This window comes from Aphelocoma coerulescens, chromosome 30 (assembly GCF_041296385.1).
Source record: "Aphelocoma coerulescens isolate FSJ_1873_10779 chromosome 30, UR_Acoe_1.0, whole genome shotgun sequence".
NCBI lineage: Eukaryota > Metazoa > Chordata > Aves > Passeriformes > Corvidae > Aphelocoma > Aphelocoma coerulescens.
This window is the reverse complement of record NC_091043.1, coordinates 1360627-1388103: the sequence shown is the minus strand read 5'-3', so window position 1 is coordinate 1388103 and position 27477 is coordinate 1360627. Positions and strand designations below refer to the sequence as shown.

Sequence of the window (27477 nt, the reverse complement as noted above, 5' to 3'; positions counted from 1 at the left end):
TGGTGGGAAATTGTGGAAATGGGTTGTTTCCTGGGAAAAATGGCGGGAATGGGTGAAATCTGTAGGAAAAATGGTGGGAATGGGTCAGAAATGATGGGAAATGATGGGAAATGATGGAAAATGATGGAAAATTCTGGGAAATTCTGGGAAATTCTGGGAAAATCTAGAAAAAGATGGAAAATTGTGGAAATGGGCTAAAAAAAAGGGTGGGAATGGGTCAGAAATGGTGGGAAATTGTGGGAAATTCTGGAAAAATCTGGGAAATTCTGGGAAATTCTGGAAAAATCTGGGAAATTCTGGGAATGGGTTGTTTCCTGGAAAAAAATGGTGGGAATGGGTCAGAAATGATGGAAAAATTTGGAAAATAATGGAAAATTCTGGAAAATTCTGGAAATGGGTTGTTCCATGGAGAAAATGGCGGGAATGGGTCAGAAATGATGGAAAATGATGGAAAATGATGGAAAATTGTGGGAAATTGTGGAAAATGATGGCAATGGGTTGTTTCCTGAAAAAAAATGGTGGGAATGGGTCAGAAATGGTGGAAAATTGTGGAAAATTATGGGAAATTGTGGGAAATTCTGGCAATGGGTTGTTTCCTGGAAAAAATATGGGAACGGGTGAAACCTGGGGAAAAAATGCTGGGAATGGGTCAGAAATGGTGGAAAATTGTGGGAAATTGTGGAAAATTCTGGGAAATGGTGGGAAATTGTGGAAATGGGTTGTTTCCTGGGAAAAATGGTGGGAATGGGTGAAATCTGTAGGAAAAATGGTGGGAATGGGTCAGAAATGATGGGAAATGATGGGAAATGATGGAAAATGATGGAAAATTCTGGGAAATGGTGGGAAATTGTGGAAATGGGTTGTTTCCTGGGAAAAATGGCGGGAATGGGTGAAATCTGTAGGAAAAATGGTGGGAATGGGTCAGAAATGATGGGAAATGATGGGAAATGATGGAAAATGATGGAAAATTCTGGGAAATTCTGGGAAATTCTGGGAAAATCTAGAAAAAGATGGAAAATTGTGGAAATGGGCTAAAAAAAAGGGTGGGAATGGGTCAGAAATGGTGGGAAATTGTGGGAAATTCTGGAAAAATCTGGGAAATTCTGGGAAATTCTGGAAAAATCTGGGAAATTCTGGGAATGGGTTGTTTCCTGGAAAAAAATGGTGGGAATGGGTCAGAAATGATGGAAAAATTTGGAAAATAATGGAAAATTCTGGAAAATTCTGGAAATGGGTTGTTCCATGGAGAAAATGGCGGGAATGGGTCAGAAATGATGGAAAATGATGGAAAATGATGGAAAATTGTGGGAAATTGTGGAAAATGATGGCAATGGGTTGTTTCCTGAAAAAAAATGGTGGGAATGGGTCAGAAATGGTGGAAAATTGTGGAAAATTATGGGAAATTGTGGGAAATTCTGGCAATGGGTTGTTTCCTGGAAAAAATATGGGAACGGGTGAAACCTGGGGAAAAAATGCTGGGAATGGGTCAGAAATGGTGGAAAATTGTGGGAAATTGTGGAAAATTCTGGGAAATGGTGGGAAATTGTGGAAATGGGTTGTTTCCTGGGAAAAATGGTGGGAATGGGTGAAATCTGTAGGAAAAATGGTGGGAATGGGTCAGAAATGATGGGAAATGATGGGAAATGATGGAAAATTGTGGAAAATTCTGGGAAATTCTGGGAAATTCTGGGAAAATCTAGAAAAAGATGGAAAATTGTGGAAATGGGCTAAAAAAAAGGGTGGGAATGGGTCAGAAATGGTGGGAAATTGTGGGAAATTCTGGAAAAATCTGGGAAATTCTGGGAAATTCTGGAAAAATCTGGGAAATTCTGGGAATGGGTTGTTTCCTGGAAAAAAATGGTGGGAATGGGTCAGAAATGATGGAAAAATTTGGAAAATGATGGAAAATTCTGGAAAATTCTGGAAATGGGTTGTTCCATGGAGAAAATGGCGGGAATGGGTCAGAAATGATGGAAAATGATGGAAAATTGTGGGAAATTGTGGAAAATGATGGCAATGGGTTGTTTCCTGAAAAAAAATGGTGGGAATGGGTCAGAAATGGTGGAAAATTGTGGGAAATTGTGGAAAATTCTGGGAAATGGTGGGAAATTGTGGAAATGGGTTGTTTCCTGGGAAAAATGGCGGGAATGGGTGAAATCTGTAGGAAAAATGGTGGGAATGGGTCAGAAATGATGGGAAATGATGGGAAATGATGGAAAATTGTGGAAAATTCTGGGAAATTCTGGGAAATTCTGGGAAAATCTAGAAAAAGATGGAAAATTGTGGAAATGGGCTAAAAAAAAGGGTGGGAATGGGTCAGAAATGGTGGGAAATTGTGGGAAATTCTGGAAAAATCTGGGAAATTCTGGGTGTGAGGAATGAGACAACTCTTTGTAGAAATTAAAACAATTTATTAAAACAGAAAAAAAGTTGAAAAATTGCAAAAAACTAACAAAATATAAAAATTTGGGATCCAGATGGCTCGAGAGATATGCCCCAGGAGCGCAGGGATTCAGGAACTTTAGGCTTAAGACAGCTCTGAACCTCAGGTAGAGAAAAAAAATAAACTTGCAGTTTAGGCTGGTCAAAAAGAAATCTATTTCTAAAAGCCCCTAGAAAGGGGTAGGCTTCTCCAGCACTGCCTTAGCAAGCTGGAGAGGAAGGGAAAATGAGAATGACCACGTGTCTTTTTCTTCCTTTTATAGCTTTTGCTCCGCCCACAGTCCGCCCACAGTCCACCCCCCTGGTTCAAGGCGGTTGGTGTTTTCCCCTTGACAGACCACCTCTGTCCACCAATGGCTCCTCCTGGTCAGAGGGGTGATATTAGTTGAGATAAGGGTCATGTGCTTATGGGGGGCTGGGCTGTTTGTTGCAACTGGGGTTTTTTAAAATCTGCCTTGAAACCAAGATACAAGTAAAACATAAAAATACATCCAACACATCTTAAAACACTTGTAAAGGTATACAGTAAACACAGGAAGACCATAAAAACTTGATTAGTGTACCTGGACTGATGGATTGATTTTAACATTCAATTTAAAAATATTAAGCTCAAATTAATTAAAGCACTTAATATGCAAAGACCAAGCACAAATAGGGATTTCATGTATGACATGGGAAATTCTGGAAAAATCTGGGAAATTCTGGGAATGGGTTGTTTCCTGGAAAAAAATGGTGGGAATGGGTCAGAAATGATGGAAAAATTTGGAAAATGATGGAAAATTCTGGAAAATTCTGGAAATGGGTTGTTCCATGGAGAAAATGGCGGGAATGGGTCAGAAATGATGGAAAATGATGGAAAATTGTGGGAAATTGTGGAAAATGATGGCAATGGGTTGTTTCCTGAAAAAAAATGGTGGGAATGGGTCAGAAATGGTGGAAAATTGTGGGAAATTGTGGAAAATTCTGGGAAATGGTGGGAAATTGTGGAAATGGGTTGTTTCCTGGGAAAAATGGCGGGAATGGGTGAAATCTGTAGGAAAAATGGTGGGAATGGGTCAGAAATGATGGGAAATGATGGGAAATGATGGAAAATTGTGGAAAATTCCGGGAAATTCTGGGAAATTCTGGGAAATTCTAGAAAAAGATGGAAAATTGTGGAAATGGGCTAAAAAAAACGGTAGGAATGGGTCAGAAATGGTGGGAAATTGTGGTAAATTCTGGAAAAATCTGGGAAATTCTGGGAAATTCTGGAAAAATCTGGGAAATTCTGGGAATGGGTTGTTTCCTGGAAAAATGGTGGGAATGGGTCAGAAATGATGGAAAAATTTGGAAAATGATGGAAAATTCTGGAGAATTCTGGAAATGGGTTGTTCCATGGAGAAAATGGCGGGAATGGGTCAGAAATGATGGAAAATGATGGAAAATGATGGAAAATTGTGGGAAATTGTGGAAAATGATGGCAATGGGTTGTTTCCTGAAAAAAAATGGTGGGAATGGGTCAGAAATGGTGGAAAATTGTGGAAAATTCTGGGAAATGGTGGGAAATTGTGGAAATTCTGGCAATGGTTTGTTTCCTGGAAAAAATATGGGAACGGGTGAAACCTGGGGAAAAAATGCTGGGAATGGGTCAGAAATGGTGGAAAATTGTGGGAAATTGTGGAAAATTCTGGGAAATGGTGGGAAATTGTGGAAATGGGTTGTTTCCTGGGAAAAATGGTGGGAAGGGGTGAAATCCGGGGAAAAAATGCTGGGAATGGGTCAGAAATTATGGGAAAAAAACGTTGCAAAAATGTTTTATTTTTCCAGGAGAAAAGCAGGAAATTCTCCCTTGGGAACAACCAGGAAGCTGGGAAGGGATTCTGGGGGAAAAAAGCTGGGAATTGGTTGTTTCCTGGGGAAAATCCTGGAAAACGGGGTGGATCTGGGGGGGGAGGGGGCAGAATTCCGGGAATGGGGCGTTCCGTAGGAAAATGGTGGGAAAAGGTTGGATCTGGGGGGGGAAATGCGAAAAAAAGGTGGTTCCAGAGGTAAAATATCCTGGAAATGGGTGAAAACAGCAGGAAATTGGGGAAAATGGGTGGGATTTGCTGAAATTTGGGAAAAGGGGTGGGATTTGCTGGGAAATGCTGGGAAAGGGTCGGATCCGGGGGGTCCTCGGGGTCACTTCTCCCACGAGCAGCCCCCCGAGCTGTGGGGCTGCGAGCGCTCCCCTTCCTGCGGAAAGAGGGAAAAATTGGGAAAAAATGGGTGGGAATGGGGGAAAATGGGGGAGAAAAGGGGGGAAATGGGGAAAAATGGGAGAGAAATGGGAGAGAAAAGGGGGAGAATGGGGAAAAATGGGGGGAAATGGGAAATGAGGGAAAAATGGGAGAGAAAAGGGGGAAATGGGGAAAAATGGGAGAGAAAAGGGGGAAATGGGGAAAAATGGGGGAAAAGGGGAGAGAAATGGGGGAGAAATGGGAGAGAAATGGGGGAAATGGGGAAAAATGGGGAAAAATGGGAGAGAAATGGGGGAGAAATGGGGAAAAATGGGAGAGAAAAGGGGGAAATGGGGGAAAATGGGGAGAAAAGGGGGAAAGGGGGAAAAATGGGAGAGAAAAGGGGGAAATGGGGAAAAATGGGGGAAAAGGGGGAAATGGGGAAAAATGGGAGAGAAATGGGGGGAAATGGGAGAGAAATGGGGAAAAATGGGGGGAAATGGGGAAAAAGGGGTGGGAATGGGGAAAAATGGGAGAGAAACCGGGGGAATGGGGGAAAATGGGACAGAAATGGGGGAAAATGGGACAGAATCCGGGGAGAAATGGGGAAAAATGGGCGAAAATTGGGGGAAATGGGAGAGAAAAGTGGGGAAATGGGGAAAAATGGAAGAGAAATGGGGGGGAAATGGGGAAAAATGGGAGAGAAAAGGGTAGAAAAGGGAAAGATGTGGGTGGAGAAAGGGCGGGAATGGGTAAAAATGGGGCAAAATCGTGCAAAAATGAGGAAAAATGGGTGGAAATGGGGCAAAAATGGGCAGAAATGGGGCATAAGTTGATAGAAGAGGGGCAAAAATGGGGTAAAAAGGGGTAGAAATGGGCATAGATGGGGTAAAACGGGTGGAAAATGGGGCAAAATGGGCGGAAATGAGACAGAAATGGGTCGAAATGAGGCAAAATGGTGCAGAAATGGGGCCAAAATGGGGCAGAAATTGGGCAGAAATTGGGCAAAAAGGGGTAAAAATGGAGCAGAAATGGGTAGAAAAGAGGCAGGAATGGGCAAAAATGGGGTAGAAATGAGTAAAAAGGGGCAGAAATGGGTAAAAAAGGGGCAGCAATGGGACCCACAGGGACCTGTGTGCTCCCCCCAGCACCCCTGGGACCCCGGTGCCCACCCAGGTGTCCCCAGGTGTCCCCAGGGTGTCCCCAGGTGTCCTTAAGGTGTCCCTAAGGTGTCCCCAGGTGTCTCCCAGGGGTGTCCCAGGTGTCCCCAGGTGTCCCCAGGTATCCCCAGGGTGTGTCCTGGGTGTCCCCAGGTGTCTCCCAGGGGTGTCCGAAGGGTGGCCCAGATGTCCCCAGTTGTTCCCTGGTGTCCCAGGGATGTCCCCACCTGTCCCCAGTTGTCCCCAGGGTGTCCCCAGCTGTCCCAGGGGTGTCCTCAGCTGTCCCCAGTTGTCCCCAGGTGTCCCCAGGGTGTCCCCATCTGTCCCCAGGTGTCCCAGGTGTCCCCAGGTGGCTCCCAGGTGTCCCCAGGTGTCCCTAAGGTGTCCCCAGGTGTCTCCCAGGGGTGTCCCCAGCTGTCCTCAGATGTCCCCAGGTGGCTCCCAGGTGTCTCCCAAGGGTGGCCCAGATGTCCCCAGTTGTCCCCAGGTGTCCCCAGTTGTCCCCAGGGTGTCCCCAGGTGGCTCCAGGGTGTCCCCAGTTGTCCCAGGGTGTCCCAGGGGTGTCCCCAGGGTGTCCCCAGTTGTCCCCAGGTGTCCCCAGGGTGTCCCCAGGGTGTCCCCAGTTGTCCCCAGCTGTCCCAGGGGTGTCCCAGGGGTGTCCCTAAGGTGTCCCCAGGGTGTCCCCAGGCTCCCCCCGCCGTGTCCCCGCCGTTACCGTCACGGAGCTGACGTAGGTGACCGGCAGCTCAGAGCTGGGCGTGTCCCGGGCGTGGCCCCAGCGCCCCAGGGCCCCGAACCAGCGCCGGTACTGCTCCATCACCTGCGGCACGGCCAGGGGCGTGGCTACTGTGGGCCCGGCACTGGCCACGCCCACTCCGACCACACCTGGACACGCCCTGGCCTGGGCCTGGCACTGGCCACACCCACTTCAGCCACACCTGGACACGCCCTGGCCTGGCCACACCCCCTGGCCACGCCCACTCCGACCACACCTGGACACGCCCTGGCCTGGCCTCAGCACTGGCCACGCCCACTTCAGCCATACCTGGACACGCCCTGGCCTGGCCACACCCCCTGGCCACGCCCACTCTGACCACACCTGGACACGCCCAATCCTGCCACGGCACTGGCGACACCCACTCCGACCACACCTGGACACACCCTGGCCTGGCCACACCCCCTGGCCACACCCAGCACCATCCAACCACACCCAGCCCCACCGAGCCACACCCAGCCCCACCCACCCATCCCATCCCATCCATCTCAGCCCCACCCACCCCACCCACCCCCACCCACCCCATTCATCCCCCACCCAGCCCCACCCAGCCCCACCCAACCACACACATTCCCCACCCAGCCCCACCCAGCTGCACCCAGCACCACCCTGTCCCCCACCCCATTCATCCCCACCCATCCCCACCCATCCTCACCCATCCTCACCCATCCTCACCCATCCCAACCCCACCCACCCCACCCGCCCCGCCCACCCCATTCATCCCCACCCAACCCCACCCATCCCAACCCCACCCACCCACCCCCACCCTGCCCCACACATTCCCCACCCATCCCCACACAGCTGCACCCACCCCCACCCTGTCCCCCACCCCATTCATCCCCACCCATCCCCACCCAACCCCACCCACCCCATCCCCACCCATCCCCACCCAACCCCACCCATCCCCACCCATCCCCACCCATCCCCACCCATCCCAACCCCACCCATCCCCACCCAACCCCACCGCACCCCACCCATCCCAACCCCACCCAACCCCACCCATCCCCACCCATCCCAACCCCACCCATCCCCACCCATCCCATCCCCACCCATCCCAACCCCACCCAACCCCACCCATCCCCACCCATCCCCACCCATCCCATCCCATCCCCACCCATCCCAACCCCACCCAACCCCACCGCACCCCACCCATCCCCACCCATCCCATCCCATCCCCACCCATCCCAACCCCACCCAACCCCACCCATCCCCACCCAACCCCACCCATCCCATCCCATCCCCACCCATCCCAACCCCACCCAACCCCACCCATCCCAACCCCACCCATCCCCACCCATCCCATCCCCACCCATCCCAACCCCACCCAACCCCACCCATCCCAACCCCACCCATCCCCACCCATCCCATCCCCACCCAACCCCACCGCACCCCACCCATCCCAACCCCACCCAACCCCACCCATCCCCATCCATCCCAGCCCCACCCACCCCACCCATCCCATCCCAACCCCACCCACCCACCCCCACCCTGCCCCACACATTCCCCACCCATCCCCACTCAACTGCACCCACCCCCACCCTGTCCCCCACCCCATTCATCCCCACCCATCCCCACCCATCCCCACCCATCCCAACCCCACCCAACCCCACCCATCCCCACCCATCCCCATCCATCCCAGCCCCACCCCACCCCACCCAGCCCCACCCACCCCCACCCATCCCATCCCAACCCCACCCACCCACCCCCACCCTGCCCCACACATTCCCCACCCATCCCCACTCAACTGCACCCACCCCCACCCTGTCCCCCACCCCATTCATCCCCACCCATCCCCACCCATCCCCACCCATCCCAACCCCACCCAACCCCACCCATCCCCACCCATCCCCATCCATCCCAGCCCCACCCCACCCCACCCAGCCCCACCCACCCCCACCCATCCCATCCCAACCCCACCCACCCACCCCCACCCTGCCCCACACATTCCCCACCCATCCCCACTCAACTGCACCCACCCCCACCCTGTCCCCCACCCCATTCATCCCCACCCATCCCCACCCAACCCCACCCACCCCATCCCCACCCATCCCCACCCAACCCCACCCATCCCATCCCATCCCCACCCATCCCCACCCATCCCAACCCCACCCATCCCCACCCATCCCCACCCAACCCCACCGCACCCCACCCATCCCAACCCCACCCAACCCCACCCATCCCCACCCATCCCAACCCCACCCATCCCATCCCCACCCATCCCAACCCCACCCAACCCCACCCATCCCATCCCATCCCCACCCAACCCCACCCATCCCATCCCATCCCATCCCAACCCCACCCATCCCAACCCCACCCATCCCATCCCCACCCATCCCAACCCCACCCAACCCCACCGCACCCCACCCATCCCAGCCCCACCCACCCCGCCCGCCCCACCCCGCCGCACCTGGCGGTTGAGCAGGCAGTACACGAGGAAGATGAAGGCTCCCTGCAGGCTGTTGACGATGGTGAAGATGAAGGCCAGGGCGGGGCTGTGGCCCGGGCCCTGCAGCAGCCCCAGCGCCCAGGTGCAGCCCAGGATCACCACGTGCGCCAGCGCCTTGAACGTCATCAGCCTGGGGGGCGGGAAGAGCCGGCCTTCGTCCTCCTCCTCCTGCTCCTCCTCCTCCTCATCCTCCTCCTCATCATCCTCATCCTCATCCTCGTCATCCTCCTCCTCGTCCTCCTGCTCCTCCTCCTCGTCATCCTCATCCTCCTCGTCATCCTCATCCTCGTCCTTGTCATCCTCATCCTCGTCCTCCTCCTCCTCCTCATCCTCCTCGTCCTCCTCGTCATCCTCCTCCTCGTCATCCTCATCCTCCTCCTCCTCCTCCCCCCTTCTCTTCCTCCTTCTCTTCCTCCTTCTTTTCCCCTTCTACCTCTTCCTCCTTCCTCCTCCTCTTCCTTCCTTCTCCTTCTCCTCCTCCTGCTTCTCCTCCTCTTCCTCCTCCTTTTCTTCCTCCTCTTCCTCCTCCTCCTCTTCCTCCTCCTCCTCTTCCTCCTCCTCCTCCTCCTTCTCTTCCCCTTCCACCTCTTCCTCCTTCCTCCATCCTCCATCCTCCTCTTCCTCCTCCTTCTCCTCCTCCTCCTCCCTTCTCTTCCTCCTTCTCTTCCTCCTTCTTTTCCCCTTCTACCTCCTCCTCCTCCTCCTCCTCCTCTTCCTCCTCCTCCTCCTCCTCCTCCTCCTCCTCTTCCTCCTCCTCCTCCTCCTCCTCCTCCTCCTCCTCCTCCTCCTCCTCCTCCTCCTTCTCCTTCTTTTCCCCATCCTCCTCCTCTCCAAATCCCAGCCCCCAAATCCCAGTTTTTCACCCCAAACCCACCGGGTGCTTTTCAGGGAGCTGACGTCAGCATTGAGGGAGGAGAGTCGCTCCCGGAGAGTCCAGAGGGTGGTGAGGAAAAACCCCAAATTCACCTGGAAAAAAACCAAAATCAGCTGGGAAAAAACCAAATTCACCTGGAAAAAACACCCAAATTTTTCTGGGAAAAAAAAACCAAATTCACCTGGGAAAAACCCCAAATTCACCTGGGAAAAAAACCCAAAATCACCCGGGGAAAAAAAAACCAAAATCACCTGGAAAAAATCCCAAATTTACCTGGAAAAAAATCCTAAATTTACCTGGAAAAAACCCCAAAATCACATGGAAAAAACCCCAAATTTTTCTGGAAAAAAATCCAATTTTTTCAGGGAAAAAACCCAAATTCACCTGGAAGAAAACCCCAAATTTTCTGGGAAAACTCCAAATTTTTCTGGGAAAAAGCCAAATTCACCCAGGAAAAAGCAGCAAAAATTCACCTGGAAAACCCCCTCCAAATTTTTTGGGAAAAACCCGAATTCACCTGGGAAAAAACCCAAATTTTCCTGGAAAAAAATCCCAAAATCACCTGGGAAAAAAATCCCAAATTCACCTGGAAAAAAATCCCAAATTTACCTGGAATAAAACCCCAAATTTACCTGAGAAAACCCCCAAATTTTCCCGGAAAAAACCACATTTTTCAGGAAAAAAACCCAAAGTTTTCAGGAAAAAACACCTAAATTTTTCTAGAAAAAAATCCCAAATTCACCTGGGAAAAACACCAAATTTTCCTGGAAAAAAACCCAAAATTTTCAGGAAAAAAGCCAGATTTTTTGGGAAAAAAGCCAAATTCACCTGGAAAAAAATCCTAAATTTACCTGGGAAGAAAAAACCAAAATCATATGGAAAAAACCCCACATTTTCCCCGAAAAAACCCAAATTTTTCAGGAAAAAAACCCCAAATTTTTCAGGAAAAAGCACCTAAATTTTTCTGGAAAAAAATCCCAAATTCACCTGGGAAAAACGCCAAATTTTCCTGGAAAAAAACCCCAAAATTTTCAGGAAAAAGCCCAAATTTTTCTGGAAAAAACCTCCCAAATTCACATGGAAAAACCCCCAAATTTTCCTGGAAAAAACCCAAATTTTTCAGGAAAAACCCCAAAATTTTCAGGAAAAAACACCTAAATTTTTCTGGAAAAAAAATCCCAAATTCACCTGGGAAAAACGCCAAATTTTCCTCGAAAAAACCCCAAATTTTTCAGGAAAAAGCCAAATTCACCTGGAAAAAACCCAAATTTTTCAGGAAAACCCCCAAATTCACCTGGAAAACCAGGAAACCTTCCTGGGCCGGGAGCCAAAATCCATCAATTTTGGGCCACGGGGTGGGAATTTGGGGTGGGAAAATCATCCATGGGAAAAAAGAATTTGTGACTCGATCCCCCCTTAAATAACCCCCAAAATTGTTCTTTTTTTTTAATGGAAATCCCAAAAATTCCTCAATTTGGGATCTCTGGGGGGAAGAATCGTGGCCATGAGAATAAATTTGGGGTGGAAAAGCGGCCAATGGGGGAACAAAAGAAAATCCCCATTAATTCACCGTAGTTTGATTTTTCCCAACCGTGCTGAGCCTTCGCTTAATCCCATCCTAAACTCGAGCCTAAATTCCCTTTTCCCCCCGGTTTTTCCCTTTTTCCCACTTTTTCCCACTTTTCCCAAAAGCACCCACCAGGATGATGGCGCAGACGGGCCCCAGGAAGCTCCAGATGAAGCCGCCCTCGATGTTCAACCAGCAGCTACAAATGGGGGGAAAGGGTGGAAAAGGGGAAAAATCCCCAAATTCCTGAATCCCCAAACCCCAAATTCCCAAAATCCCAAAAACCCAAATCCCAAAATCCCAAAATTCCAGGCCCCAGGAAGCTCCAGATGAAGCCGCCCTCGATGTTCAACCAGCAGCTAAAAATGGGGGAAGAGGGTGGAAAAGGGGGAAAATCCCCAAAATTCCCAAATTCCTGAATCCCCAAATCCTGAAATCCCAAAATCCCAAAAACCCAAATCCCAAAATCCCAAAATTCCAGGCCCCAGGAAGCTCCAGATGAAGCCGCCCTCGATGTTCAGCCAGCAGCTAAAAATGGGGGGAAAAGGGGGAAAAGAGGAAAAATCCCCAAATTCCTGAATCCCCAAATCCTGAAATCCCAAAATCCCAAAATCCCAAATCCCCAAAAACCCAAATTCCCAAATTCTCAGCCCCAGGAAGCTCCAGATGAAGCCGCCCTCGATGTTCAGCCAGCAACTAAAAATGGGGGAAAAAGGAGGAAAAGGGGAAAAAATCCCCAAATTCCTGAATCCCCAAACCCCAAATTCCCAAAATCCCAAAAACCCAAATCCCAAAATCCCAAAATTCCAGGCCCCAGGAAGCTCCAGATGAAGCCGCCCTCGATGTTCAACCAGCAGCTAAAAATGGGGAAAAAAGGAGGAAAAGGGGAAAAATCCCCAAATTCCTGAATCCCCAAATCCTGAAATCCCAAAATCCCAAAATCCCAAAATCCCAAATCCCCAAAAACCCAAATCCCCAAATTCTCAGCCCCAGGAAACTCCAGATGAAGCCGCCCTTGACGTTCAGCCAGTAGCTAAAAATGGGGGGAAAAAAAGGAGGAAAAGAGGAAAAATCCCCAAATTCCTGAATCCCCAAATCCCGAAATCCCAAAATCCCAAAATCCCAAAATCCCAAAATCCCAAATCCCCAAAAACCCAAATCCCCAAATTCTCAGCCCCAGGAAGCTCCAGATGAAGCCGCCCTTGACGTTCAGCCAGTAGCTAAAAATGGGGGGAAAAAAAGGAGGAAAAGGGGAAAAATCCCCAAATTCCCAAATTCCAAAATCCCCAAAACCCAAATTCCCGAATCCCCAAAATCTCAAAATTCCAGGCCCCAGGAAGCTCCAGATGAAGCCGCCCTCAATGTTCAACCAGCAGCTAAAAATGGGGGGAAAAGGGAGGAAAAGGGGAAAAATCCCCAAATTCCGAAATCCCCAAAACCCAAAACCCCAAATTCCCGAATTCCCAAAATCCCAAATCCCCAAAACCCCAAATTCCCGAATTCCCAAAATCCCGAATCCCAAAATCCCCAAATTCCCGGCCCAAGGAAGCTCCAGATGAGGCCGCCCTCAATGTTCAGCCAGCAGCTAAAAATGGGGGAAAAAAGGAGGAAAAGGGGAAAAATCCCCAAATTCCCAAATTCTGAAATCCCAAAATCCCCAAATTCCCGAAATCCCAAATTCCCGAATCCCCAAAATCCCAAAATTCCGGGCCCAAGGAAGCCCCAGATGAAGCCGCCCTCGATGTTCAGCCAGCAGCTAAAAATGGGGGAAAAAGGAGGAAAAGGGGAAAAATCCCCAAATTCCCAAATCCCAAAATTCTCCCAAAAACACCTATTGGGGGAATTTTTTGGGGGATTTTTTTTTTGTTACATTTTTTGATTTTTATGGGATTTTGGAGGATTTTTATGGGATTTTAATGGGAATTTTTGTCGGATTTTTGTAGGATTTTAAGGAGATTTTTATGGGATTTTTATGAGATTTTAATGGGATTTTAATGGGAATTTTTATGGGATTTAATGGGATTTTTACGGGAATTTTTATGGGAATTTTAAGGGGATTTTAATGGGAATTTAATGGGAATTTTTATGTGATTTTATAGGATTTTTTTTAAATTGGCTTTTTATAGGACTTTTTGGGATTTTTGGGAGGGTTTTTGGGGAATTTTAATAGGATTTTGGGGAATTTTTATTTTGGGGGTTTTTGTGGGATTTGTGGGGGATTTTTATGGGATTTTTTGTGGATTTCATGGATTTTTATGGGATTTTTTGGGAGATTTTTTGGATTTTGGGGGTTTTCTGGGAATTTTTATTGAATTTTAAAGGGGTTTTTATGGGATTTTGGACAGGTTTTTTTCTTGGGATTTTTTAGGATTTTTATGGGATTTGAATGGGATTTTTTTAATGGGATATTTGGAGGATTTTTGGGACATTTTTTGCGGATTTAAACTGGATTTTTATGGGATTTGGGGGGATTTTTGGTCAAATTTTTGGAGAAAAATTTTTGGGATTTAAACTGGATTTTTATGGGATTTTTCGGGGTATTTTTTGAGGAATTTTTTTAGGATTTAAACCAGATTTTTATGGGATTTTGGGGGGATTTTGGGGGGGGATTTTTTGCAGATTTAAGGTGGAGTTTTAGGGGATTTTGGGGGGATTTTGGGGAAATTTTGGGGGAATTTAAACTGGATTTTTCTGGGATTTTGGGGGAAAATTTTGGGGGAAATTTTAGTGGATTTAAACTGGATTTTTATGGGATTTTGGGGAGGATTTTGGGGGGAAATTTTTTCAGATTTAAACTGGATTTTTATGAGATTTTGGGGGGATTTTTTGGGGAAATTTTAGGATTTAAACCAGATTTTTATGGGATTTTGGGGGAAATTTTTTTTAGGATTTAAACCGGATTTTTATGGGATTTTGGGGGAAATTTTGGGGGGAAATTTTAGTGGATTTAAACTGGATTTTTATGGGATTTTGGGGGGAATTTTTTGAGGATTTAAGATGGATTTTTATGAGATTTTGGAGAATATTTGGGCGAATTTTTTGCAGACTTAAACTGGATTTTTATGGGATTTTGGGGGGATTTTGTGGGAATTTAAACTGGATTTTCATGGGATTTTGGGGGGAATTTTTTGTGGATTTAAACCAGATTTTTATGGGATTTTGGGGGATTTGGGGGGATTTTTGGGGGGAATTTTTTGAGAATTAAAACCGGATTTTCATGGGATTTTGGGGGATTTGGGGGGGATTTTGGGGGGAATTTTTTGCCGCTTTAAAGCAGATTTTTACGGGATTTGGGGGGATTTTTTGTGGGGAGGAGGGAATTTTTTATGGGATTCCACGGGATGTTTTGGGGGATTTTTCAGGATTGGGATGGGATTTTTTGGGGGCAAACCCCGAGGGATCGGGCCCGAGGACACTCACTGGCGCTCGGTGCCGTAGCCCTGGGGCCGCACGGCCGCCGACACGGCCACCACCAGGGCCGGGGCTCCGTAGCCCACCGGGAAGATCAGGTAGCCACGGAGGCCCTGGCCGTGGCCGTAGTTGAGGACGCGGAGGTTGCGCACGGTCAGCAGCAGCTGCAGCCCCTCCAGGAACATCCAGGAGAAGCAGCAGAGGAACAGGAAGTGCAGGAGCCCCGCGGTGACCGCGCACAGCACCTGGGGGGGGACACGGCGGGGGGACATTGGGGTGGGGCCAGTGGGGTGGGGGAGAGCAAGGAGAAGCTGAGGAGAAAGCGAGGAGCTCGAGGAGACCCCAAAGAGCACAAGGAGAAGGTGAGGAGAAGCCGAGGAACCCAAAGAGATGAAGGAGAACCTGAGGAGAACCCAAGGAGAACCCAAGGAACCCAAAGAGACAAAGGAGAACCTGAGGAGAACCCGAGGAACCCAAAGAGATGAAGGAGAACCTGAGGAGAACCCAAGGAGAACCTGAGGAGAGCCCAAGGAGAACCCAAGGAGAACCCAAGGAGCCCAAAGAGACAGAGGAGAACCTGAGGAGAACCTGAGGAGAACCCGAGGAGCCCAAAGAGATGAAGGAGAACCCGAGCAGAACCCAAGGAGCCCAAAGAGAACCCGAGGAGAATCCCAAAAAGACTGAGGAGAACCCAAGGAGATCCCAAGGAGCTCAAAGAGACGAAGGAGAACCCGAGGAGAACCCAAGGAGAAAACTAGGAGACCAAGGAGAACCTGAGGAGAATCCCAAAGATCCTGAGGAGAACCTGAGGAGAACCCAAGGAACCCAAAGAGACAAAGGAGAACCCGAGCAGAACCCAAGGAGCCCAAAGAGAACCCGAGGAGAATCCCAAAAAGACTGAGGAGAACCTGAGGAGAACCCGAGGAGAACCCAAGGAACCCAAAGAGATGAAAGAGAACCCAAGGAGAACCCAAGGAGAAGCTGAGGAGAACCCAAGGAACCCAAAGAGAACCTGAGGAGAACCCGAGGAGCCCAAAGAGAACCCGAGGAGAATCCCAAAGAGACTGAGAAGAACCTGAGGAGATCCCAAGGAACCCATAGAGACAAAGGAGAACCCGAGCAGAACCCAAGGAGCCCAAAGAGAACCTGGGGAGAATCCCAAAGAGATTGAGAAGAACCTGAGGAGATCCCAAGGAACCCAAAGAGACGAAGGAGAACCTGAGGAGAACCCGAGGATCCCAAAGAGAACCCAAGGAGAACCCAAGGAGCCCAAAGAGAACCCGAGAAGAACCCAAGGAGCTCCAGGAGACCCCAAAAAATCCCTGAGGAACATCTGGAGACCCCAAAGAGCCCAAGAAGAACCCAAGAAGAACCCAAGAAGAACCCAAGGAGACCCCAAGGAGCTCCAGGAGACCCCAAGAAGACCCCAGGAAGAACCCAAGGAGAACCCAAGGAGCTCCAGGAGACCCCAAAGACACCCCAAGAAGAACCCAAGGAGACCCCAAGGAGATCCAGGAGAACCCGAGAACCCAAGAAGAACCCGAGAAGAACCCAAGGAGACCCCAAGGAGCTCCAGGAGACCCCAAAGAGACCCCGAGAAGAACCCGAGAAGAACCTGAGAAGAACCCAAGGAGCTCCAGGAGAACCCAAGAAGAACCCGAGAACAACCCAAGGAGACCCCAAGGAGCTCAAGGAGACCCCAAAGAGACCCCAAGAAGAACCCAAGGAGACCCCAAGGAGATCCAGGAGAACCCGAGAAGAACCCAAGGAGCTCCAGGAGACCCCAAAGAGACCCTGAGAAGAACCCAAGAAGAACCCAAGGAGCTCCAGGAGAACCCGAGAAGACCCCAAGAAGAACCCAAGAAGACCCCAAGAAGAACCCAAGAAGAACCCAAGGAGCTCCAGGAGACCCCAAAGAGACCCCGAGAAGAACCCAAGAAGAACCCGAGAAGAACCCAAGAAGAACCCAAGGAGCTCCAGGAGAACCCGAGAACCCAAGAACCCAAGAAGAACCCAAGGAACTCCAGGAGACCCCAAAGAGACCCCGAGAAGAACCCGAGAAGAACCCAAGAAGACCCCAAGGAGCTCCAGGAGAACCCAAGAAGACCCCAAGAAGAACCCGAGAAGAACCCGAGAAGAACCCAAGGAGCTCCAGGAGAACCTGAGAACCCAAGAAGACCCCAAGAAGAACCCAAGGAGCCCCAGGAGACCCCAAGAAGAACCCAAGGAGACCCCAAGGAGCTCCAGGAGAACCCGAGAACCCAAGAACCCAAGAAGAACCCAAGGAGCTCCAGGAGACCCCAAGAAGAACCCAAGGAGACCCCAAGGAGCTCCAGGAGAACCCGAGAACCCAAGAAGACCCCAAGAAGAACCCAAGGAGCTCCAGGAGAGCCCAAAGGCCCCAAAGAACCCGAGAAGAAGCCGAGAAGGCCCCGAGCGGCGCCGTACCCGGGGGTGGGTGCGGGTGACGGCGCCCAGGAAGAGCAGCTGGGCGGCGAACAGGCAGAGGCTGAGGTGCAGGTGCAGCGTGGGGCCAACGCCGGCCCGGGGCGGGCACAGGGCGAAGGTGCCGATGGCCAGCAGGAGGCACAGCAGCGACAGCGCCAGCGCCACGCGCGACACCACGGCCAGCGCCGGGCTGGCCTGCGGGGACCGAGGCGACACGAGGGGGACGTCGTAGTCACCGTGGTGACGTCGTAGCCACCGCGGTGGCGTCGTAGTCACCATGGTGGCGTCGTAGCCACCGCGGTGACGTCGTAGTCACCATGGTGGCGTCGTAGCCACCATGGTGGCGTCATAGTCACCGCGGTGACGTCGTAGCCACCGCGGTGGCATCGTAGTCACCATGGTGACGTCGTAGCCACCGCGGTGACATCATAGTCACCATGGCGGCGTCATAGTCACCGCGGTGACGTCGTAGTCACGGTGGTGACATAATAGTCACCAAGGTGACGTCATAGTCACCGCGGTGACGTCGTAGTCACCATGGCGGCGTCATAGTCACCGCGGCGACGTCGTAGTCACGGTGGTGACATAATAGTCACCACGGTGACGTCATAGCCACCATGGTGGCGTCGTAGCCACTGCAGTGACATCAGAGCCACCGCGGCGACGTCGTAGCCGCCGCGGTGGCGTCGTAGTCACGGTGGTGACATAATAGTCACCGCGGTGACGTCATAGCCACCGCGGTGGCGTCGTAGCCACCACAGTGACATCAGAGCCACAGCCGTGATGTCGTAGTCACGGCGGCGGCGGCGTAGCCGCTGCGGTGGCGTCATAGTCACGGCGGTGACGTCATAGTCACCGCGGTGACTTCATAGCCACTGCGGTGGCATCGTAGCCACCACAGTGATGTCATAGCCATGGCGGCGACGCCATAGCCATGACGGTGACGACATAGCCACCGCGGTGACGTCGTAGCCACGGCGGTGACGTCATAGCTACCGCAGTGACGTCATAGCTACCGCAGTGACGTCATAGCCACAGCAGTGACATCATAGCAACGACAGTGGCGTCATAGCCACGGTGGTGACGTCATAACCATGGTAGTGACGCCATAAGCACGGCAGTGACATCATAACCATGGCGATGACGCCATAGCCGCTGCGGTGACGTCATAGCCACCGCGGTAAGGTCATAGCCGCCGCGGTGGTGTCATAGCCACGGCAGCGACGTAATGACCACCGCTGTGACGTCATAGCCACAGTGGTGATGTCGCAGCCGCTGCGGCGACGTCATAGCCACTGTGACGTCATAGCCATGGCGGTGACGTCACAGCCACGGCAGTGACGTCATAACCACGGTGGTGATGCCGTAGCCACGGTGGTGATGTCATAGGCACCGCGCTGACGTCATATTCACAGTGGTGACATCATAGCCGCAGCGGTGATGTCAAATATGCCGCTGTGATGTCATAGCCACAGCGGTGCCGTCGTAGCCACGGCGGTGACACCATAGCCACGGCAGTGATGTCACAGTCATGGCGGTGACATCAGAGCCACGGCGGCGACATCATAGCCACAGCAGTGACGTCGTAGCCACGGCGGTGACGTCACAGTCACAGCGGTGGCATCATAGCCAGGGCGGTGACATCATAGCCAGAAAGGTGACGTCATAGCCATGGTTGTGACATCATAGCCAGAAAGGTGACGTCATAGCCACGGTGACGACGACATAGACACAGTGGTGACATCATAGCCACGGCAATGATGTCATAGCTGCCGCTGTGACGTCATAGCCACGACCTTGACGTCATAACCACCGTGGTGACGTCATAGCCACAGCGGTGACGTCATGGGGGGGAAAAAAACCACACCCCGGAATTTGGGGGTTTTTAGGGAGGGGAGAGGGAGGGAATTCAAGAAAATTGGGGGGGGGTTGGGGGAAATACGGAAAATTGGGGGGTTTGGGGGGGAATCCCGAAAATTGGGGGTTTTGGGGTGAAAAAACAAATCCCGAAAATTGGAGGTTTTGGGGGAAATCCCAAAAATCGGAGGTTTTGGGGGAAAATCCTGAAAATTGGGGTTTTTGGGAGGAAATCCCAAAAATTTGAGGTTTTTGGGGGGAAATCCTGAAAATTGGGGGTTTTGGGGGGAAAAGAATCCCGAAAATTGGGGGTTTTGGGGGGAAAAGTTTCCTGAAAATTTGAGGTTTTGGGGGAAAAAAAGAATCCTGAAAATCGGAGTTTTGGGGGGGAAATCCCGAAGATTGGAGGTTTTGGGGAAAAAAGAAAACAAAAAATTTGAGAGTTTGGGGGGACAAGAATATCGAAAATTGGGGGTTTGGGGAGGAAATCCCAAAAATGGGGGCTTTTGGGGGAAAAGTTTCCTGAAAATTGGAGGTTTTGGGGGGAAAATATCCCAAAAATTGGAGGTTTTGGGGGAAAATCCTGAAAATCGGGGCTTTGGGGGGAAAAATTCCTGAAAATTGGGGGTTTGGTGGGAAAAGATTCCTGAAAATTTGAGGTTTTGGGAGGGGAAATAAACCCCGAAAATTGGAGGTTTTGGGGGGAAATCCCAAAAATCGGGGGTTTTGGGAGGAAATCCTGAAAATTGGGGGATTTGGGGGAAAAAAAGAATCCTGAAAATTGAGGGTTTTAGGGGAAAGATCCTGAAAATTGGGGGATTTGGGGAGAAAAGAATCCTGAAAATTGGGGGTTTTGGGGGGAAAAAAATCCCGAAAATTGAGGGGTTTAGGGGAAAAAAACCAACGAAAATTGGGGGTTTTAGGGAAAAAAAAATCCCGAAAATTGGGGGTTTTGGGGAGAAAAGAATCCCGAAATTTGGGGGTTTTAGGGGAAAAAAAACCAACGAAAATTTGAGGTTTTGGGGAGAAAAGAATCCTAAAATCTGAGTTTTTTGGGGAGGAAATCCCAAAAATTTGAGGTTTTGGGGGGGTGGGGGGAACCCGAAAATCAGGAATTTGAGAGGGGAAAAACCCCAAAATCGAGAATTTTGGTGGAAAACCCCAGAAAATTGGGGGTTTTGGGGCTTCCCGGGTGGAAAAATCTCCCAAAATCGGGGGAAAACCGACAAAAATTGGGATTTCTATGGGAAAAACCCGCCAAAAATCAGGATTTTTATGGGGAAAAAAACACCCCAAAAATCGGGATTTCTATGGGGAAAACCCCCCCAAAATTGGGATTTTTAAGGGGAAAACCGCCAAAAATCAGGATTTCTGTGGGGAAAACCCGCCAAGAATTGGGATTTTTATGGGGTAAAAACACCCCAAAAATCGGGATTTCTATGGGGAAAACCCACCAAAAATCAGGATTTCTATGAGGAAAAGTCCCAAAAATCAGGATTTTTATGGGGTAAAAACACCCCAAAAATCAGGATTTCTATGGGGAAAACCCGCCAAAAATTGGGATTTTTATGGGGAAAACCCACCAAGAATTGGGCTTTTTGGGGGGAAAACCCGCCAAAAATCGGGATTTCTATGGGGAATACTCGCCAAAAATCAGGATTTTTGTGGTGAAAACCACCAAAAATCAGGATTTGAGAGGGGGAAAACTTGCCAAAAATAGAGATTTTTTGGGGTAAAAGCACCCTGAAAATCAGGATTTTTATGGGGAAAACCCGCCAAAAATCGGGATTTCTATGGGGAAAACCGCCAAAAATCGGGATTTTTGGGGGGAAAACCCGCCAAAAATCGGGATTTTTTATGGGGTAAACCGCCAAAAATCGGGATTTCTATGGGGAAAACCCGCCAAAAATCAGGATTTTTATGGGGAAAACCGCCAAGAATTGGGATTTTTTGGGGGAAAACCGCCAAAAATCAGGATTTCTATGGGGAAAACCCGCCAAAAATCAGGGTTTTTTTGGGTAAGAACACCCCAAAAATCCGGATTCCTATGGGGAAAACCCACCAAAAATCAGAATTTCTATGGGGAATACTCGCCAAGAATTGGGATTTTTGGAGGGAAAACCGCCAAAAATCGGGATTTTTTTGGGTAAAACCACCCCAAAAATCGGGATTTTTGGGAAAACCGCCCTAAAATGGTGGGAACGAAGGGTGGGAGGGAGTCCGGGGGGTCTCACCGGGAGCGGCTGCAGCGCCGTGAGGACGGCGAAGGTGGAGAAGTGGGAACAGGCACAGATGGAGGTGTTGGAATCGCCCCCGAGCCGGGCACAGCCCCGGCGGCTCCAGTGGCCCCGCGAGCCCCGGAGCTCCCAGGACACGCACAGGGAATCCTGGTCCGGCCGGAGAGCCTGCGGACAGCGAGCGGTCAGCGGGAATGGCCGGACACGGACAGCGTGGGGAACTCTGGGAATGGCCGGACATGGACACCAAGGAGCATTCTGGGAATGGCCGGACATGGACACCATGAGGAACTCTGGGAATGGCCGGACATGGACACCATGGGGAACTCTGGGAATGGCCGGACATGGACAGCGTGGGGAACTCTGGGAATGGCCGGACATGGACACCATGGGGAACTCTGGGAATGGCCGGACATGGACAGCGTGGAGAACTCTGGGAATGGCCGGACATGGACAGCGTGGGGAACTCTGGGAATGGCCGGACATGGACACCAAGGAGCATTCTGGGAATGGCTGGACATGGACACCATGGAGAATTCTGGGAATGGTCGGACATGGACACCATGGGGAACTCTGGGAATGGCCGGACATGGACAGCGTGGGGAACTCTGGGAATGGTCGGACATGGACACCAAGGGGAACTCTGGGAATGGCCAGACATGGACAGCGTGGGGAACTCTGGGAATGGCCGGACATGGACACCAAGGAGCATTCTGGGAATGGCCGGACATGGACACCATGGGGAACTCTGGGAATGGCCGGACATGGACACCATGGAGAACTCTGGGATTGGTCGGACATGGACACCATGGGGAACTCTGGGAATGGCCGGACATGGACACGATGGAGAATTCTGGGAATGGCCGGACATGGACAGCGTGGAGAACTCTGGGAATGGTCGGACATGGACAGCGTGGGGAACTCTGGGAATGGCCGGACATGGACACCATGGGGAACTCTGGGAATGGCCGGACATGGACACCATGGAGAATTCTGGGAATGGCCGGACATGGACACCATGGGGAACTCTGGGAATGGCCGGACATGGACACCATGGAGAACTCTGGGATTGGTCGGACATGGACACCATGAGGAACTCTGGGAATGGCCGGACATGGACACCATGGGGAACTCTGGGAATGGCCGGACATGGACACCATGGGGAAATCTGGGAATGGCCGGACATGGACAGCGTGGGGAACTCTGGGAATGGCCGGACATGGACACCATGGAGAACTCTGGGATTGGTCGGACATGGACACGATGGGGAACTCTGGGAATGGCCGGACATGGACACCAAGGAGCATTCTGGGAATGGCCGGACATGGACACCGTGGGGGACTCTGGGAATGTCCGGACATGGACACCATGGGGAATTCTGGGAATGGCCGGACATGGACACCATGGGGAATTCTGGGAACGACCGGACATGGACACCATGGAGCACTCTGGGAATGGCCGGACATGGACAGCGTGGGGAACTCTGGGAATGGTCGGACATGGACACCATGGGGAATTCTGGGAATGGCCGGACATGGACACCAAGGAGCATTCTGGGAATGACCGGACAGGGACACCGTGGAGAACTCTGGGAATGGTCGGACATGGACACCATGGGGAATTCTGGGAATGGCCGGACATGGACACCAAGGAGCATTCTGGGAATGGCCGGACATGGACACCGTGGAGAATTCTGGGATTGGTCGGACATGGACACCATGGGGAACTCTGGGAATGGTCGGACATGGACACCATGAGGAACTCTGGGAATGGTCGGACATGGACACCATGGAGAACTCTGGGAATGGCCGGACATGGACACCGTGGGGAACTCTGGGATTGGCCGGACATGGACACCGTGAGGAACTCTGGGAATGGCCGGACATGGACACCATGGAGCACTCTGGGAATGGCCGGACATGGACACCATGGGGAAATCTGGGAATGGCCAGACATGGACAGCGTGGGGAACTCTGGGAATGGCCGGACATGGACACCAAGGAGCATTCTGGGATTGGTCGGACATGGACAGCGTGGGGAACTCTGGGAATGGCCGGACATGGACAGCGTGGGGAACTCTGGGAATGGCCGGACATGGACACCATGGGGAACTCTGGGAATGGTCGGACATGGACAGCGTGGGGAACTCTGGGAATGGCCGGACATGGACACCATGGGGAACTCTGGGAATGGCCGGACATGGACACCAAGGAGCATTCTGGGAATGGCCGGACATGGACAGCGTGGGGAACTCTGGGAATGGCCGGACATGGACACCAAGGAGAACTCTGGGAATGGCCGGACATGGACAGCGTGGGGAACTCTGGGAATGGCCGGACATGGACACCGTGGGGGAATCTGGGATTGGTCGGACATGGACACCATGGGGAACTCTGGGAATGGCCGGACATGGACACCGTGGGGGAATCTGGGATTGGTCGGACATGGACACCATGAGGAACTCTGGGAATGGCCGGACATGGACACCGTGGGGGAATCTGGGATTGGTCGGACATGGACACCATGAGGAACTCTGGGAATGGCCGGACATGGACACCATGGGGAAATCTGGGAATGGCCGGACATGGACAGCGTGGGGAACTCTGGGAATGGCCGGACATGGACACCAAGGAGAACTCTGGGAATGGCCGGACATGGACACCATGGGGAACTCTGGGAATGGCCGGACATGGACACCGTGGAGAACTCTGGGAATGGCCAGACATGGACAGCGTGGGGAACTCTGGGAATGGCCGGACATGGACAGCGTGGGGAACTCTGGGAATGGCCGGACATGGACACCATGGGGAACTCTGGGATTGGTCGGACATGGACACCATGGGGAACTCTGGGAATGGCCGGACATGGACAGCGTGGAGAACTCTGGGAATGGCCGGAGATGGACACCATGAGGAACTCTGGGAATGGCCGGACATGGACACCGTGGGGAACTCTGGGAATGGCCAGATTTGGGAATGGGGTGCTCTGGGAATGTCCAGCTCCAGGAATGGGTCACTCCAGGCATGGATAACCTCGGGAATGTCCTGGTCTGGGAATGGGGAACCTCAGGAATGTCCGGCCCCAGGAATGGGGCACCCCGGGAATGTCCGGCTTTGGGAATGGGTCATTCCAGCAGTGTCCCCATTCCCCCCAGGCCACCCCAGCTCCCCCCAGGGGACCCCAAACCCACCCAGGACACCCCAAATCCCCCCCCAGGGGACACCCAGAGGAACCCCAGGACACCCCAAATCCACCAAGGGAGCCCCAAAACCTCTCAGGAGACCCCCAAGGGGACCCCAAACCCACCCAGGACACCCCAAATCCCTCAGGGGACCCCCAAAACCTCTCAGGAGACCCTCAAGGGGACCCCAAACCCACCCAGGACACCCCAAATCTTCCAAGGGAACCCCAAAACCTCTCAGGAGACCCCCAGGGGACCCCAAACCCACCCAGGACACCCCGAATTCCCCAAGGGAAACCCAAAACCCCTCAGGAGACCCCCAAAGGACCCCCAAGGGACTCCAAACCCACCCAGGACACCCCAAATCCCTCAAGGGAACCCCAAAACCTTTCAGGACACCTCAAGGGACCCTCAAAGGGACCCCAAACCCACCCAGGACACCCCAAATCCTCTCCCAGGGGACCCCAAACCCACCCAGGACACCCCAAATCCCTCAAGGGAACCCCAAAACCTCTCAGGAGACCCCCAGGGGACCCCAAACCCACCCAGGACACCCCAAATCCCCCAAGGGAACCCCAAACCCACCCAGGACACCCCAAATCCTCCCCCAGGGGACCCCAAACCCACACAGGACACCCCAAATCCCTCAGGGGACCCCCCCCCCACCCCAAGGGGACCCCAAAACCCCCATCCGCCCCTCCCCCACCCACCGTGCGGTGCCTCAGGGTGAGGGTGAAGGTGACGTTGAAGGTGACGTTGGTGACGACGTTGGCGGTGACGTCACCGACGCCGCCGGCGGTGCCGTCGGACGTGACGTCATCGCCGACGTCATCGGCGCCCCCGGGCGTCCCCAGGGCTCCCCCGACCACGCGGGAGTTGAGGGACCCCGGCCCCCCCTCGGTGACCCCCCCCAGCAGCTCCGGCCCCTCCTTGTAGACCAGGAACGCCACGGCCACGGCCCCTGCCCCGGAAACGGGGTCAGAACCCCCCAAAAAAACCCCATAGATGTACCCCCAAAACCCAAAAATCCCCATACATGTACCCTTAAATCCAAAAAACCCCATATATGTACCCCAAATCCAAAAATCCCCATAAATGTACCCTTAAATCCAAAAAAACCCATAAATGTACCCCCAAACCCCAAAAATCCCCATAGATGGGCCCCCAGAATCCAAAAAACCCCATAGATGTACCACAAAACCCAAAAAAAACCCATAGATGTACCCCAAATCCAAAAATACCCCATAGATGTACCCCAGAATCCAAAAAAACCCATAGATGTACCCCAAAATCCAAAAAACCCCATAAATGTACCCCAAAAGCCAAAATCCCGATAGATGTACCCCAAAATCCCAAAAACCCCATAGATGTACCCCAAAATCCAAAAAAACCCCATAGCTGTACCCCAAAATCCGAAAAACCCCATAAATGTACCCCCAAATCCAAAAAAACCCATAGATGTACCCCCAAACCCAAAAATCCCCATAGATGTACCCCAAAATCCAAAAAACCCCATAGATGTACCTCAGAACCCCAAAAAACCCCATAGATGTACCCCCAAAATCCAAAAAACCTCATAAATGTACCCCAAACCCCAAAAAAAACCATAAATGTGCCCCAAACCCCAAAAAAACCCCATAAACTCACCCAAAATGTCCCCAAACCCCAAAAAAAACCCGAAAAATCCACCCCAAATGTACCCCAAAACCCCAAAAACCCCAAACCCCACCCCAAATATCCTCAAAACCCCCCCCCAAAAAAACCCAAAAAACCCCAAAAATCCCCCAAAACCCCAAACCCCAAAAAGACGCCCAAACCCCACCCCAAATATCCCCAAAACCCAAAAACCCCAAACCCACCCCAAATCCCCCCCAAAACCCCACCCCAAATGCACCCAAACCCCAAAATCCCCCCAAAAAATCCCAAACAAACCCTAAAAAACCCCAATGAAGCCCAAATTTGGGGGTTTTGGCGATATTTGGGGCGGGGGCTTGGGGTTTTTTGGAGATTTTGGGGGTTTTTTAGGGTTTTTTTGGGTTTTTTAAGGGTTTTTTAGGGGTTTTGGGGGTTTTTGGGGGGTTTTTTAGGGTTTTTTTTTTAGGGTTTTTCTTTTAGGGTTTTTCAGGTTTTTTAGGATTTTTAGGGGTTTTTTTTCAGGGGTTTTTTAGGGATTTTCAGGGGTTTTTTTTTTTGGTTTTTTTCAGATTTTTAAATTTTTTTTAGGGTTTTTCAGGGTTTTTCTTTTAGGGTTTTTCAGGTTTTTTAGGATTTTTTAGGGTTTTTTTCAGGTGTTTTTTAGGGTTTTTCAGGCTTTTTTGGGGTTTTTTTCCCCGATTTTTAATTTTTTTTAGGGTTTTTTAGGGTTTTTCTTTTAGGGTTTTTCAGGTCTTTTTAGGATTTTTTTAGAGTTTTTTTCAGGGTTTTTTTAGGGTTTATCGGGTTTTTTTCAGATTTTTTAATGGTTTTTTAGGGTTTTTTTTTGTTTTTTCTCAGGGTTTTTCAGGTTTTCTTAGGATTTTTAGGGTTTTTTTCAGGAGTTTTTTAGGGTTTTTCAGGGCTTTTTTGGTTTTTTTTTTATAGATTTTTTTAATGGTTTTTTAGGATTTTTGGGGGTTTTCAGGGGTTTTCTTTTAGGGTTTTTCAGGTTTTTTTAGGATTTTTTTAGGGGTATTTTAGGGTTTTTCAGGGATTTTTTGGTTTTGTTTCTTTCAGATTTTAAATTTCTTTTAGGGTTTTTTAGGGTTTTTATAGGTTTTTTTTTTCAGGATTTTTCAGGGGTTTTTAGGGTTTTTTAGAGTTTTTAATTTTTTTTAGTGTTTTCTTCAGGTTTTTGGGGTTTTTCTCAGGGTTTTTGGGGTTTTTTTGTTTTTTCCAGGGTTTT

General features: G+C 51.0%; 1 protein-coding gene across 1 annotated transcript in view; it reads right to left on the bottom strand.

Moving 5' to 3' along the window:
- Positions 1-4036: 4036 nt before the first annotated feature.
- Positions 4037-27477, bottom strand: part of LOC138100141 (adhesion G protein-coupled receptor E3-like) — a 33922-nt gene continuing 10481 nt past the window's right edge. Inside the window, exons 6-14 of the mRNA XM_068997866.1 lie at positions 25307-25557; positions 21413-21583; positions 17322-17516; positions 14883-15118; positions 11595-11661; positions 9896-9987; positions 8983-9151; positions 6516-6620; positions 4037-4656 (exon numbers count right to left, since the gene is read on the bottom strand). Coding sequence (XP_068853967.1) covers positions 4603-4656; positions 6516-6620; positions 8983-9151; positions 9896-9987; positions 11595-11661; positions 14883-15118; positions 17322-17516; positions 21413-21583; positions 25307-25557 — 1340 coding nt within the window. The 3' untranslated portion in view covers positions 4037-4602. The remainder of the gene's footprint in view (positions 4657-6515; positions 6621-8982; positions 9152-9895; positions 9988-11594; positions 11662-14882; positions 15119-17321; positions 17517-21412; positions 21584-25306; positions 25558-27477) is intronic.